This window comes from Hyaena hyaena, unplaced genomic scaffold, assembly GCF_003009895.1.
Source record: "Hyaena hyaena isolate Hyena2069 unplaced genomic scaffold, ASM300989v1 scaffold_215, whole genome shotgun sequence".
NCBI lineage: Eukaryota > Metazoa > Chordata > Mammalia > Carnivora > Hyaenidae > Hyaena > Hyaena hyaena.
This window is the reverse complement of record NW_024080846.1, coordinates 4,128-20,660: the sequence shown is the minus strand read 5'-3', so window position 1 is coordinate 20,660 and position 16,533 is coordinate 4,128. Positions and strand designations below refer to the sequence as shown.

Here is a 16,533-nt window from a genome sequence, read left to right as displayed (position 1 = left end):
GATTGTTCTCTTCAGATCACTGTTTCCATGCTGTATGTCCAGCATGTTTTTGCCTGTCTTCTCTCCAGGAGCAACCCCGATGCCTCTAGTGTCTCCCACAGCTAAGCATGCTGACCTTTAAAACTCTAGGCTTTAGGATCTGTTGGTTGCAGGAACTCACAAAATTCAGGCCCTTTCATTTTCCAAGCTAATTGCTATGTAGTTTCACTTTCCCTTTGTGCTCTCTTGTGACCTAGTCTGTCTTTCACCCTTCTCTGCAACCTTGGCTCCCTCTCTCCTACAGCAGCCATGATCCATTTCTTGCCAAAGTTACATCTCCACACTTCGGACATTCTTCAATGTGTCCTTTCTCTCTCTTTAGCTATTGAGTTTGTTCTGCTAGTCTTCAGATCTATTTCTGGGGTATTTAGGATGATTTGATAGTTATCTAGTTATATTTGTGGGATGATGTGAGGCTAGGGTCCTCCACTCTTCTGCCATCTTCTGCAATCTCAAAATTAAAATCTTTGTACTGCAAATGATACAAGAAAGTGAAGGCAAACTATACTGTGGGAGAACATGTTTGAAAATCGTGTATCTCATATAGGACTTGTGTCCAGAATATATAAAGAACATAATAATAATAAAACAACCAACCCAGATAAAATTGAGCAAGGCTTTAAATAAACACACCTTAGGGTGGTTGGGTGGCTCTGTCGGTTAAGCGTCCAGCTCTTAATTTCAGCTGAGGTCATGATCTCATGGTTTCATGGTCTCAGAGCCCTGGGTCGGACTCTGCACTGACAGTGTGGAGCCTACTTGGGATTCTCTCTCTCCCTCTCTCTCTGCCCCTCCCCTGCCCACCTTGTCGCTGTCTCTGTCAAAAGTAAATAAATAGACTTAAAGAAATTAAATAAACATATCCTTGGGGTGCCTAGGTGGCTCAGTCCGTTAAGTGTCTGACTCTTGGTTTCAGCTCAGGTCATAATCTCATGGTTTTGTGGGTTTGAGCCCCACATCAGGCTCTGTGTTGGCAGTGCAGAGCTTGCATAGGATTCTCTCTCTCTCCCTTTCTCTGTGCCCCTCCCCTACTCACACTGTCTCTATCTCTCTCAAATACATAAATAAAAACTTTAAAAAAACACACATCATAGAAGATATATAAATAGTCATAAGCCCAAGAAAGGTGCTGAACATTCTAGAAAAATGAAAATCAAAACCATCATGAGATACTACTTCACACATTAAAATCATCATAATGAAAAATATAGGCAACATGTGCTAGTGAGAATGTGGAGAAATTGAAATCTCCTTGGGGCTCTTTTTCCAGCACTGCTTCAACTCTGATATCTCCTTTCCATTCTCTACCCAGTAATCAACTCTCTAATTAGCATTAGGCTGATACATATATATTCTATATATGGAATATGTGTATACATTTCTTATCTTTCTTGCCAAGGACTCCTGAGAGGCTCCTAACATTTCTGCTGTCTGTAATCTAAAAGCATCTTTCTCACCAGTGCCCTTTTCAGATTTTAGCCATTTCCACTGTTGTGAATTCTTCCTCTGCCTCCTTCACTCATTGGGAATTCTGTACTTTGCTTTGAACTCTAGTTCTCTGAGTTGAAATCCGCAAGTTTTCTACAGGTAAAATTAAATTTTCCTTATACATCAATATTATGTTTTTCTTCTTTCAGATAAAGATTGCATTTCCTGTTGCCTTCCAGACATTTCCTGGAAGCCTTTTTTCCTGTTTTATAATTTTATTGTAAAAGGTTTTTTCTAGTAAATGAAAATATTTCTATTAAATGAAAATATTTCATCTTAACTAGAGAGAAGCCTTTTATTTTTCCTCAAAATAATGGATATTGTCCAATTAATCCAATAATGATTAGTCCAATTTCTTAAATTAGCCTGTGAAATAATTAGGTTGTTGAGAAGGAAGCTCCACTTCCAATATGATACAATTTTAACTTAAGGTGAATTGATGAAGAGTTGATCTTTTCTGATGGATAAGGCAAGAAGGAGAGCTTTGAAAGTGTTGAGTTCTACTATAGTTTAAGTCTGCTACATATTTGCTTACTTTCAATTTTTGTGCATATATTTTGCCAATTTATTTTCTGAAATACATAAAACATTCTGAGTCACTTTTTTGGGGGTATATTATTTATTAAAAACACATAGTTGGATTCTATCTGCATTTTAAATTTACTGATTTTTTGTGGGTTTTTTTGGGGGGGCATTAAGTTCATGTGTGTTAAACATCATCATAGTGGTTTGGTGGTAATTCTGATTCTTTTAGTTTGTTGTATTTTAGTTGTCTGTCTTATTTCTTTTGTTTAACTGAATCAAGATTTCATAGATTTTTTCCCCCCAACTTTCCGTGATGTCTTTGTAACACTTAGGGGAATGCCTATTTTCTAATTAATAGAGTCAAAATTAGAATAATATCACCTTATGCTGGTAACATGAAAATTTAACATAGCTTACTATATTGTTTTTTAAGAGTGATTGTATAAAGGGGTTAAAGTACACTTAATGAGCACTGAGTAATGTATAGAATTGCTGGAATGTTATATTGTACCCTTGAAAGTAATATAACATTGTATGTTGATTATATCTCAGTAAAAATAGAAAATTAAAATAAAATAAAAAGGGAGCAAAAAAATTTTTAAATATAAGTAAGCACCAGTTATGGCAATAATTTTTTTATTAAATCATTAAGAACATTTTAATGTTTATTTATTTTTGTGAGAGAGAGGGGGAGACAGAGCATTAGCAAGGGAGGGAGGGCAGAGAGAGAGGGAAACACAGAATCTGAAACAGCCTCCAGGCTCTGCCCTGTCAGTGCAAAGCCTGATGCAGGGCTCAAACTCACAAACCACGAGATCATGACCTGAGCTGAAGTCAAACGCTTAACTGACTGAGCCACCCAGGAGCCCCTTTATTAAATAATTTTTAACAGTTCTTTCTTTGTTACTCTAATTTTTAAATTAAAAATTTAGTAGAAATTAATATCAGTTTAATATGTTTTAAGTAGTAGTTCATAAAAGGGAATAGAATAGAAAAATATATTACAATATAACATAAAGGTTAAAAATACACATAAAGATTAAATACAAATTTATATTAATTAATATTAAGTTTATAAAAGTATATAATGCACTTTGGGGCATAGTCACAGAATATCGGAAACCATTTTTATTTTTTTAATATTTTAAAAATGTTTATATTTTTGGAAACATTTTGAAATGTATATTGTTTATGCTATCAATGTATTATTTGAAACCAAAATTTTTATAATTCAGATTAGTAATAAACTTTGAATATCATCTTTGAAAAAGTTAAAATGTGTTCTCATGTTTTCAGAGAAAGGTCAAAACATACCTGCAAAACGACATGCTGCTCCTCGAAAAAATGGCCTCTTCATCAGTTTCTACATTTTCCTACCTTTCCTTACTTTAATTGCCATCATTGCTCTTAAATGGAATAAAATAAGATTTTGGAACAGAGCGGAAACAGTAACTGGAGAGTAAGTAAACTTATATTTTTAAAAATCAATATTAAAATCCATTTGGGAAGAACTAAAATGTAATTCAGAATATTACAAGTAAGCCTTAAAAGTGCTGACTTTGGATCTTCTGGATGAATTTGATTTCTGTTTAGAAATATTGAACCTTGTTATATACCAATTTTTTTTCAGATTTCCAGTAGTTCCATTCCTTTTCTTTTAGGTCCCGAAATAACCAAAGCTACTTAGTAAATTCACAGTGCCTTTCAAATTGAAAGCCGTGTTTGCTACACATGCTTGTCTACTACCTAAGCAGCCTCTTTTTTTTTTTTTTTTTTTGGCATGGACATTCAGTTGTGCCAAGGAGATTAATAGAGATAGAGAAGGAAATTTTGTGAATCGAAGATGTAGAAGGTGAGAAAAATGTTTAAAAAACATGATAGGAAAAGGAGAATACAGATAGGACAATTCTCATTTTACATTTACTTAGTATTGCTCATATGTTTCTAAAATTAGAATTAAGGTACTTGAAATGGGCACCACAATAAATCTAGTTAATATCTGTCACTGTACATGGTTACAAAGTTTTATTTTCTTGTGATGAAGACTTAAGATCTTTTGTCTTAGTAAGTTTCAAATATGCAATATTTTATTATTAATTATATTCACCATGCTATACATTATATATTCATGATGTAATTATTTTATAACTGGAAGTTTGTACCTTTTGGCCCCCTTCACTCATTTACTTACTCCACAATGCCAACTGTGGTAATCACCAATATGTTCTCATTATCTATGGACTTGTTTTTTGTTTTTTTGTTTTTGTTTTTGTTTTTTTTTAATTTGATTCCACACACAAGTGAGATCATATGCTAGTTGCCTTTCTCTGTCTAAATTAATTCACTTATATGCAACTTTTTTCTTTCCCATATCACAAATACAAGTTACAAGTTTGCTCAATGGATGTTCAGGAAAAAGAATGTAGAAGTAAAGATAAATAAGTGGGTCTCATTGTTATAAGCTGAAGGAAAAATGTTTCTGTTTCTCACTCATGCCAATTAAGATAAAAATATAAAGCTTCCACCAAAAAAAAAACTCTTAAGAAATGGATTTATAGAAACATACCTCAATATAAAAAAAGACCATATATGAAAAGCCCACACCTAATATCATACTCAATGATGAAACTTTGAGAACTTTTCCTTTAGGCTTAAGAACAAGACAAGGACATCCACTCCTGCACTTTTGTCAACATAGTACTGGAAGTCTTAGCCAAGCAAATAGACAACAAAAATGTCTTAAATCCAAATTAGCAAGGAAAAAATAAAATTGTCACTATTTGCAGATGACAAGATACCATCAAAAGACTCAACCAAAAAACTGTTAGAACTAATAAATGAATTCGGCAAAGTTGAAGTATACAAAATTAATACACAGAAGTCAGTTGTGATTCTATATAATAATAATGAAGTAGCAGAAAGAGAAATTAAGGAAATAACTCCATATTCATTTGGAACAAAAAGAATAAGATATCTAGGAATAAACTTAACCAAAGAAGTGAAAGACCTTTACTCTGAAAACTACCAGACATTGATGAAAGAAATTGAAGATGACACAAATGGAAAAACACTTGATGCACATAGATTGGAAGAATTAGTATTGTTAAACTATTCTTACTACCCAAAGCTGACTACAGATGAAAAGTACAATCCCCATCAAATTACTGGTGGCATCTTTTACAGAACTAGAATAAATACTAAATTTTTTATAGGACCACCAAAGACTGCAAATAGTCAAAGCAATCTTGAGAAAGAAGAACAAAGCTAGAGGAATCACGATCCCAGATTTCAAGGTATAGTACAAAGCTATAATAATCAAAACAGTATGGTATTATCACAAAAAAAAAAGACATATCAATGGAACAAAATAAAGAGCACAGAAAAAAACCCATGATTATATGGACAATTAATCTGCAACAAAGGAGGCAAGAATATGCAATAAGAAAAAGACAGTCTCTTCAACAAATGGTTCTTGAGAAATTGGACAGCTACATGTAAAAGAATGAGACTGGACCATTTTCTTATATAATGCACAAAAAAATAAAATGGATTGAAGACCTAACCTTGAGACATGAAACATAAAAATCCTACAAGAAAACATAGGCAGTAATTTCTTTGAAATTGGTGGTAGCAACATTTTTCTAGATATGTCTCCTCAGACAAAGGAAATAAAAGCAAAAATAAACTATTGAGACTACACCAAAATAAGCTTATGCACAGTGACAGAAACCATTAAGAAAACAAAAAGGCAACTAATGAGTGGGAGAAGACATTTATACATGATATAGAAGTGATTAGATAATATCTAAAATACATAAAGAACTTATAAAATTGACCACCAAAAAACCCCACAAATAATCTGATTAAAATATGGGCAGAGGACCTGAATAGACATTTTTCCAAAGAAAATATACAGATAGCAAACAGACACATGAAAATATGCTCAACATCACTAATCATTAGGGAAATACAAATCAAAACCACAATGAGATATGACCTTACACCTGTAATAATGGCTAGAAAACACTCCCCACTCCCCCCAAAAAACCCAAGAAATAACAAGTGTTGGCAAGGATGTAGAGAAAGAAAGAAACAAGGAAACCTCAGGCACTCTTGTTGGGAAGTGCAGGGATCGTGGAAAAAAGTAAAATTTAAAAAATACCTAAATGTATTACACTAAATGAAATAAGTCAGACTGAGAAGACAAATGTCATGAGTCCACTTATGAATGGTAAAAATTATGAATAAACAAACAGAAAGCAGAAACCTATAAATACAAAGAACAAATTGATGCTTGCCAAGAGGGGAGTGGAGTTGAAGGGTTGAGGAAAAGGGGAAAAGGGAGAGGAAGATGTAGGCTTCTACTAATGGCATGAATAAGTCATGGTAATAAAACACACAGCCTAGAGAATATAGTCCCTGACATTGTAATAGTGCTGTAGTAGGACAGATGGTAGGTATACTTGCTGTAAATACAGCATAATGTATACACTTGTCAAATCACTAAGTTGTACACCTAGAATTAATGTAACCTTGTGTATCACCTATACTCCAAAAAGAGAGAAAAACATAAAATTACAATGGTTTCTAACCCTAAAGTAATGCTATTTTTTATAGATCTACATCAGAAGACAGCAATATTAAGAGCAACCAGTCATCTAGTTAAAGGTAAATTGAAGCAATAAAACTATTGAAAATGGCGTAATTCATAAAATAGTTTAAAAAATTTAACAATACCTCAGTGGAAAAAAGCTATTATTCCATATTCCATCATCTTAATTGCTATTTGTCAATATACTAAAAAACAGACTCAAAGCATTTGATAATTTTGTTTTATATTAATTTACAAATATTTAATGTTAACTAGTATTAGCCAGAGATTTATTAACCAGCATTTTGGTAATAAGAAATGACTTATTTAAATTTTTTTTTTAACATTTATTTATTGTTGAGAGACAGAGCATGAGCAGGAGAGGGGCAGAGAGAAGGAGACACAGAATTTGAAGCAGGCTCCAGGCTCTGAGCTGTCAGCACAGAGTCCGGTGCGGGACTCAAACTCACAAACCGAGAGATCATGACCTGAGCCGAAGTCGGATGCTTAACCGACTGAGCCACCCACCCAGGCACCCCTAAATATGTTTTTAAGACATTTAATAGCCGTCATGCATCCTGCTTCCACATTTAAGGTCCTAATTTGATATATTTACTCCCAATATTTATATTTCTTTGTCACTAAGGCTCCACAGTTATTGTTAACCTTAGTTTAGAAATGAGGAAACAAACATGAAAAATTTAAGAAAGTACCTTTGTGTACAGAATTTTAGTAAATTTTGAAGCTGGAGTTTCATTCAAGACAACCAGACTCCAGAGTTTAACTCTTAAAGAGCTCAACAATTTGGAGACATCTGGGTGGCCTTGTGTATTGTGTCCAACTCTTGGATCAGTTCAAGTCGTGATGTCATGGTCGTGAGATTGAGCCCTACCTCAGGCTCTGCTCTGGACATGGAGTCTGTTTGAGATATTCTCTCTCCTTCTCACTCTGCCTCTCCTTTGCCTGTGCATTCTTTCACTCTCAAAACAAACAAACAAACAAAACAAAAAACAACAAAAAAACCACACATACAGTTGTTGTTGTTTTTTTTTAAATATTTTTATTTATTTCTAGGAGAGAGAGAGAGACAGTGTGAGCAGGGGAGGGTCAGAGAGAGAGGGAGTCACAGACTGAAACAGGCTCCAGGCTCTGAGCTGGTAGTCAGCACAGAGCCCGACGCGGAGCTCGAACCCACGAACCGCGAGGTCATGACCCAAGCGAAAGTCGGACGCTTAACCGACTAAGCCACCCAGGCGCCCCTGCACACACAGTTTTGACCCATGTAGCATGAGGTATGCCTGGTGAAGGGAAATGAAATTTACATTTATTGAGGAACAATTAGATGCCAGGCAAAATGATAAATGCTCCATCCATCCAGAGTAGAGAGACAAATTCTTTACTATAAGATGTTGGCATTTGTATATATTCAATATACCTATCTGTATATTTCTGTGTATATGTATATATATATATATATATACATATACACATATATATACACACAAACACATTTGTATATATACAGATGTATCTGAACATATCTGATGTATCTGAATATATCTGTATATATTCAAATGTATAAGTCATATGCATAAAGAAATCATAATGTTTTACATATTAGACCTATCACTGGGAGTAAATGGAAAAATTAAAAAATTAACCATGAGTGAAAACAAGCGTTCATCCAATTACTAATCCACCATTCCTCCTTATCTGATTTTGATGGACAGTTAAGTCAATGGATCTCTGCTTCCCCATCTGCCACCGAGAAAAACAATTATAACTACTACCCTCCATGTAAAATAGTTTTATTTCTTAGTAGGGAATGTTGGTGGTGAGGGAGGAGCTGGGTAGTGGTTTTAAATATAACGGAATGAGTGGGCCCTATTCAGCAAGAGATATGTAAAGAAAATATTGGAGGAGTTGCAAGGATTGACTCAGTTTAGATATTAAAAAGAGGTATTTGAGTTCCCTGGGGTCAATTCACGTGGGGCTTTTATTTAAATGTAAAGGATACAATGCAGCTGGAGAGACTGCAGGCAAGCAATGGGCACCAGAGAGATATCTCATGCTCCAGCCTCAAGGTTCCTTACTTTAAATTTTAAGCAGCCCATTGTAAATTCCACTGCCAATGTCTCGTCAAAAAGTGAAACCAAGCACCCAGGCTTCCCATTCCAGCCTTAAATCAACTCCTTACAGAGGCGTAGAGCCAGCAGAGGTATCCATGCATATATCTAGGCAGAAGCTTCCCAAGCACGTGATGATCCAATGAAAAAATGAGTCAGGAAATATTTCATGAATAACAGTGATGTCAGTTTAGCTGGAGCAGTTAGCAAGGGGCTGCAGTAGTGAGTAGGTCAGAGAGTAAAACTCGTAGGCTGTGGGAGGTGTTGAGGTCTATCTGTGTTTTATTCTCAGTGAAAGGGGAAGTCACTGGAAGATTAATGTTCAAGACTTCTACTTTAAATGGCTAGTTTGTTAAAAAAAAAAAAAAAAAAAAAAGAAGAAGCCTGGCTTGTTGAAAACAGTTTGTGTGATGGCGAGAGGAGAAGTAGAGAATTGGTGGATAAACTAATGCAATAATCTAGGAGGGAAAGGGTGGCACCTCAGATCAAGGGTAGTAAAGATGATCTTAGGAATAAATTTTGAAGGAGACCAACAGAATAAACTGACAGTTTCAATATAAAGTGTAAGAAAAAATATGCTTAAATAATGTTTACTGATAAAGCAACAAGATAAGCAAGGTTAAATGTAAATACAGACGTGTTTTCAAATTTCTGCTCTTAATGCCTGTTAAATTTTATATTAAAATGTATGAACATTGCAAGAGAAAATCTACATGGTTAATTGGGAACCAAGACAAATGTCTGCTATGCCATGATAAGGAGCTTGTTTTCTCACACATGGGAAAGTATTTCTCATATAGTTAAAGGATTGTTGAAGTAGTAAGGGAGGGATTCAGCATGATCTGGTTTGCTTTTTTCCATATTTAGGGAAAAAGTCAGACTCAGTAAGAACTGGAGGCTAGTGAAACAGCCCATGTGTATGTACATGAGACACCTGTTGGAAAAACAGAGGGCTTCTTGAAATACTCTTGCTCTGAAGATAAAAGTAGACTAGTAGTTATTTATTTCTTCACATATTCTACTGTTCTTTTCCTCTCTCTTTCCTTGCTGGTAATTTTCTTTAATCCATGTAAAGTGTAGAAACTGTGTGAATAAAATGCTTGTGAATATCACTTTTAATATTTCCCTTTACTCTGGCTATCACAGACAATTTAGGAAAAAGAAACTTGGGCTTTCAAAGTCCGTGAGGCACAGGCCTGGCTTGTGGTATTATAACCAGTGTCCTATATAGCAAGGATTTGCTATACCTCTAGTTGCCTAGTAAAATGAGATCACTTTCATTAACAATGCAAGTTTAGTATTTCCCTTTTTCTATATATTTTTTAAACAGTGACTAAACAATGTCAAAAAGCCATAGGTTGGAGAAAGGATATTACGAAGACATTCACCATTAATTGAGCTGACTCAAGAATGAAAAAAAAAATCTATTCCCTCTTTCTGTATGGCTTAGAGCTTTCAACTTCACAAACAAAAATAAATCCTGAAAGTGAAAGTATGTAGGCTTGTGTCTATTGATTCTTCTACGTGCTATGATCCTTTCTGGGGAAATAAAGCAACTTTTGAACCAGAGAAGCTGTCACATCCTCTGATGTAAACACTCCGTGTACACTGAGGACACCCACAGTCCACACCTCTCCCAACTGCCCATGATTCCCTGCCCTATCCCTTCCTGGCTTTGGGATATTGAGAAGAAATATTGCTAGGTAAGGCCAGCCACAGAACCCCAAGATAGTCACTAACATCTATTCTATCTTCAGGGAATTGCTCCAACTGTGTTCCTGGTCATAGATAACTATTGTGTCTCCAGGTGATAATTCTGTGACCTCATGTAAATTGAGATCTAGAATATATCATTGTCCTTTGGGGAACTCAGACGTGCTCCTCCTCCACTGGAGCTGAGCTTTTCTGGGTAAGATTTTCTTGCTTTAGGGTCCCCCAACTCATCTCCCTCTTACTAAGATGAATGGACTTCTGCATACCTCTAGGCATTGTACATGGATAAGGGAGCCATCAACCTAGCAGGGATCTAATGAGAGCCTAAAGAGTCTCTCTCTCTCTCTCTCTCTCTCTCTTTTTAACATTTTTAATGTTTTATTTATTTCTGAGACAGAGACAGCATGAGCAGAGGAGGGTCAGAGAGAGAGGGAGACACAGAATCTGAAACAGGCTCCAGGCTCTGAGCTAGCTGTCAGCACAGAGCCTGATGTGGGGCTCGAACCCACGAACTGTGAGATCATGATCTGAGCCAAAGTCGGACACCCAACCAGCTGAGCCACCCAGGCGCCCCGAGAGTCTCTCAATAAACAAGGATGCTCCTGATTCAGGGGTGGGAGTACCTTGCCACAGAGGCCAAGAGATTTCTTTTCCAAATGTCCATCAACCAATGAATAGATAAACATTGTATAAATAGTGATCTATGCATGCAATGGAATATTATTCAGCCATAAAAAAGAACAAAACACTGATAACCTCTACTATTATAGAATCCGGTCTGGGTCACCTGGTGGAAAAACCAAGCAGCACTCAGAGATCTTGGAAGGGAGGAGGTTTATTTTCTACCGGTGGGCTCAGAGGAGATCATTCTCTGGAGGTCTGAGCCCAGAGCATTAGCAGAGGGAATAATTTATAGCCTGGTACTTCCACATTCCTCATTAATCAGGGACAGATGTTTTCTTATTAATCCTGTCAGCCATCTTACAACAGATTTTCCCTACCACTACATGAACAAACCTTTGAAACCATTCTGCTGAGTAAGTAAAACTAATCACAAAACCCACGTGTTACTCATTTGTATGAAATATCCAGAATAGGGACACCTATAGAGACAAAAACTCGTGGCTATTTTGGGCTTTTGGGCTGGGTTGTTTAAGTGGGGGATGAAAAGCTGGGGTGAGGGGAGGTAATAGCTAAAGGGTACAGGGTTCCTTTTGAGATGATGAAACTAAAATAGACTGTGGTGATGGCTACATATTCACATCTGTGAATATATGGAAAGTCCTAAGATTATTCAGTTGTATAATTTAGTGGGTCACTTGTGTGGTAAAAAAAAAAATACATATCAGGATGATTCTACCAAACTTTACCTCATCCTTATTGCCACTAACTTATTTTAGGTCATTATAATCCTGGCCTGCCTTATTTTAATTATTTCTGAGGACCCCAGGTATAGTACCACTTAGCAGATCCAAGTGTTAAGCCTGACTGGAATTTAACTTTGCAACTCTTGACATAATTCATCCTTGTAATAAGGTGTACTGGGGTAAAATAAGGTGTAGGTGAGAGGCGGGTAGAGGTTGAGTTGGGTCTTGGACATGTGTGATTTAAGATTTCTCTTAGACCGGGCTCCTGGGTGGCTTAGTCGGTTAAGCATCCGACTTTCGCTTAGGTCATGATCTCGCGGTTCGTGGGTTCGGGCCCCGTGATGGGCTCTGTGCTGACTGCCAGCTCAGAGCCTGGAGCATGTTTCAATCTGTGACTCCCTCTCTCTCTGACCTCCCCTGCTCGCGCTGTCTCTCTCTCTCTCTCTCCTAGAAATAAATAAAACATTTATTAAAAAAAAGATTTCTTTTAGAATATTTAGAGACAATTGCATGCTCTTGTCTGGCTGGGACACAGTTTTTGCTTGGCTTGCTGCCTCCCCACCTCTACAGTTTCCCTGCTAGTGCCTAAAAATAACTATTAACAAAACACTTGGGTTGTAGTTGTAATAATAGGTATACGGTTGATGAAACGTGCTTTTTGATTGCCTTATCCAAAATAAAATACAATACTCTTGATTTTTCCTTATTTGCAAAGATACTAAAGTCAGCAGCAACACAATTTAGGTAGAAAATTTCTCATAAAAATGGGGTTTCTCCTCTTTTCTCCACCAGAGCAAATAAAAAATGCGAGAAAGATATATATGTCATGCAGAAAAGTAATTACCAAGAACTTCAACAGAAAAGCAAATCATACTCATGTGCCCCTTTGTCACTACTGATGCCAGAACAAACCAATTGTGTGCAAAGGCACAAGCTTGTGTCTGCTGTCTTCTCTCCCTTCACCTGTGGCAGCTGGCCAGCCTTTTGGGAGCCCTAAGGTTGGACCTAAGGTTTGGGAGCTGAAAGCAGTGCAGTCTTTACTCACACAGACAAGGACAGTGTGGTGGGCTCCTGAGTACTCATAACCACAAACCTCAGAGCTGCCCAAGGGCCCTCAGCCCTGACCACGCTGGATGCACTCTGGCCCAGCCTACTTCTTTCTCTTTGCACTGCTCTGTGAGCTTGAAGCACTTCACACCTACCTGGGTAAGACGGCTGGTCCCTCAGTCTCCTTCTTTTGTCTCCAGGAAGGATCAGGCTCTTCCTGGAGAGCGATTTCCTGTAACTGCATGATACCTTCCTCTCCCCTCCTAAATCTTCTGCTGGTTCCTTCCTCTGTGTGTCCCCAACCCCAAGGTCAGGGATGGGGATGTTAGCCAAGGTATCTACTCTTTGAATCAAGGGTCAAGTTGTCTGAAGATTGCTGGAAAGATGGCAGAGTGGGATGACTCTAGCCTCACCTTATCCTACAGACACAACTAGATATTACTAACATCAGTGTGAATAAGTCAGAAATAACTCCACTAAGATGTACAGAACCAACTTCACAACTAAATGAAGAAGAGAGACCACATCGAAGAGTGTAGATGTTGTGGGGAGCTAAAAGGACCCACAGGACTCTCAGTGGGAGGTAGACATGGAGAGAAGAGAGAAGCAGACACTCACACTGGGGGGCCCTCATGAACAAGATGAATCCCCATAACATTTGGCTTTGAATCCAGAGAGGCTGATTCGCATTAGTTCTTACAACCAGTAGGACTTAAAACCTGGAGTTTTAAAAATCATCAAGCTCAACTCTGGGAGAGCGAGATCTCTATTACTGTATTGTCACTTGTACTATAATTTTACATCAATAGCCATATCCCGTATGCACCATATGGTGTTTCATTCTGAATACTGTTTCTGAGCTTCATGCATGTTATATGTTTGTTAGTGTTTTATTCTTTTTATTGTGAGTAATATACCCCTATTTAAAATACCAAAATTTCTTTATCTACTCAACTAATGGATATCAGGGTATTTTTTCCCAGTTTCTTTCTACTATCACTAATGTTACTGTAAAAATTTATGCAGAAGTCTGTTTTGGACATACATAATTTCTTTGGGGGTAAATACCTAGAAGTGGTTTGTTTGGGTCTTATTATAGTAGTAGGAATATTTTTTTTTTAAATGTTTTTATTTCTGAGAAAGAGAGAGACAGTGTGAGCAGGGGTGGGTCGGAGAGAAAGGGAGACACAGAATCTGAAGCAGGCTCCAGGCTCTGAGCTGTCAGCACAGAGCCTGACGCGGGGCTCTAACCCATGAACCGTGAGATCATGACCTGAGCCGAAGTCGGACGCTCAACTGACTGAGCCACCCAGGCGCCCCTATAGTAGGAATATTCTTACCTTTACTCATTTACTGACATGTTTTCCAAAATATTTGTATAATTTCATATGCCTGAAAGCAATGCATGAGAGTTCCTGTTGCTCCAAATTTTGGCCAATATTTAATAATGTAGGTCTTTGTAACTTTAGCTATTGTGATGGATAGTAGTAGTGATTTAAATGTAATTGTGAGTTAAAGTTTCTCTGAAGATAATCATTGTCTTTTTATGTGCTTATTAAACATCTGTGTCATTTGCTTACCCACTTTCATAAAATATTGACTAACATAGTTTGCCTATTTTTTTAATATTGATATGTATATTTTATCATATATACACATTTTCTGTTTTTTTCCATTCTATGGTTTAAATTGTTTTAAATGTTTTATTTCTGAGAGAGAGAGAGAGAGAGAAGCGTGAGTAGGGGAGGGTCAGAGAGGGAGGGAGATACAGAATCTGAAACAGGCTCCAGGCTCTGAGCTAGTTGTCAGCACAGAGCCTCACACGGGGCTCAAACCCACGAACCGTGAGATAATGACCTGAGCCGAAGTTGGACACTTAACCGACTGAGCCACCCAGGCACCCCAGCCATTCTATGGTTTAATTTTTTACTTTCTTAACAGTGCTTTCAAAATTCAGATTTTGTTAATTTCAATGAAGTCCAACTTATCTTTTGTTTTTCTTTTCTGGTTGGCAACTTTTGGACTCACCTAAAAAATTCTATACCTATGTTCATGAAGACTTTCCCTATATTTTCTTATGGAAGTTTTATGCTTTTAGCAATTATGTTTGACTTAATAATCCATTTCAAATTAGCATTTGTATATGGCATGATGAAGGGTTTAGGGTTTCTGTTCAAATAGTAACAGTGTAGTTTTCCTAGAACCATTTGTTGACATGATAGTGTGCTTTACAAATGGAATCAATCTGTTTCATTTGCTACAAATAAATCCAATGTGTGTGTGTGTGTGTGTGTGTGTGTGTGTGTGTGTGTATTTATGTACCAATACATATAAACCCATAGAGGAAGGGTGAGGGAGACGAAAAGATAATCTGCTTATGTAATCTGTATTCTGTTCCACTGATCTGTGTCTCTTTGAAGTCATTAACACACCAGCTCAATTAATGCAGCTTTATAGTAGAGTCATACTGCAGATTGAGTTCCAGACCACTGGGAATATACTGCAAATATTGCAATAAAGCGAATAAATACATTTTTTGGTTTTCCAGTACATATAAAAGTTATGTTTACCCTATACCGCACAAGCCTATTAAGTGTGTGATATCATTATATCCCCAAAAGCAATGTACATATCTTAATGAAAAAATACTTCATTGCTAAAAAATGTTAGCTATTATCTTGGCTTTCCTTAGTGGTAATCACTGGTGACAGATCACCACAACAAATATAATGAGAAAGCTTGACACATTGCAAGAATTACCAAAATGTGACACAGAGACATGAAGAGGATAAATGCTTTGGAAAAAGTCATGCCTATCGAATAGCTCAATGAGGGATGCCACAAGTCTTCAATCTGTTAAAAAATAAAAAGTATCTGTGAAATGCAATAAGACAAAGTGCAATAAAATGTAGTATAACTGTATGTCTTTTATTCTTTAAAAATTGTTTTGGCTTTTTAGGTTCTTTTCATTGCCATAAAACTTTTATAATTGCTTGATAAATTCTAACACATGCATTCACATGCACACTCCTACAAGCTTAATGGGATTTTTATTGCAATGGCTCTGGATTTTTAGATCAATTTTGTGAAGGTATGCTAAAGATACCTAATTAAATTGGTATGAGGAAGCCATGAAGGGAGGGTTCTCATTCACAAAGCATTCATCACAGCTTACATCGTCCTGCAGTAAGAAAGAAGATTTCCTCTTGGTCTGGCAAGAGCAGGCTGCCCTTGCCTTCAGCCAATGAGAAGTCACCACCACTTCATTGGGAGGCGGGGGAGGGGGTGTGGTAGGAACCCCTCCCTAAGGAGAAAGAAAAAATTGAAGAAGAGAGAAGAGAAGACTTCTAAGTCACCTAGATATGAGTCCAGCTGCCTACATCCCCCATGTTCTTGTAAACTGAAACAACTTAATCAGACTACATGTTTATGTGTATTACCATATATGGGAGACAAAGAAATAGAAAATGCATAAAAAACCCTATGCCATGTGATGTGGGCCGCTCAGTTCTTTTGGGTACGAACCCAACTGAGCGGTGCCGGCAAAATAAAGTTGCTTCCTGGAAAGAAAAGTCTCAGTGTCACGACTCTCTGAGCGAGAATCCTGCAACAGGGGCAGCTGAATTAATTAACTTTC

At 36.9% G+C, this 16,533-nt stretch overlaps 1 protein-coding gene across 5 annotated transcripts in view; it reads left to right on the top strand.

Moving 5' to 3' along the window:
- LOC120238687 (A disintegrin and metallopeptidase domain 3-like) overlaps positions 1–15,790 on the top strand; it is a 121,808-nt gene extending 106,018 nt beyond the window's left edge. For 4 of the 5 annotated variants that reach the window (XM_039242589.1, XM_039242590.1, XM_039242587.1 and 1 more), the window contains 3 exons: positions 3,349–3,511; positions 6,670–6,720; positions 10,100–10,268. In XM_039242589.1, coding sequence (XP_039098520.1) covers positions 3,349–3,511; positions 6,670–6,718 — 212 coding nt within the window. In that variant the 3' untranslated portion in view covers positions 6,719–6,720; positions 10,100–10,268. Of the gene's footprint in view, positions 1–3,348; positions 3,512–6,669; positions 6,721–10,099; positions 10,269–15,578 lie in introns of those variants that run through there. The other variant, XM_039242588.1, reaches the window with a different exon arrangement.
- The last annotated feature ends 743 nt before the right edge of the window (positions 15,791–16,533 follow it).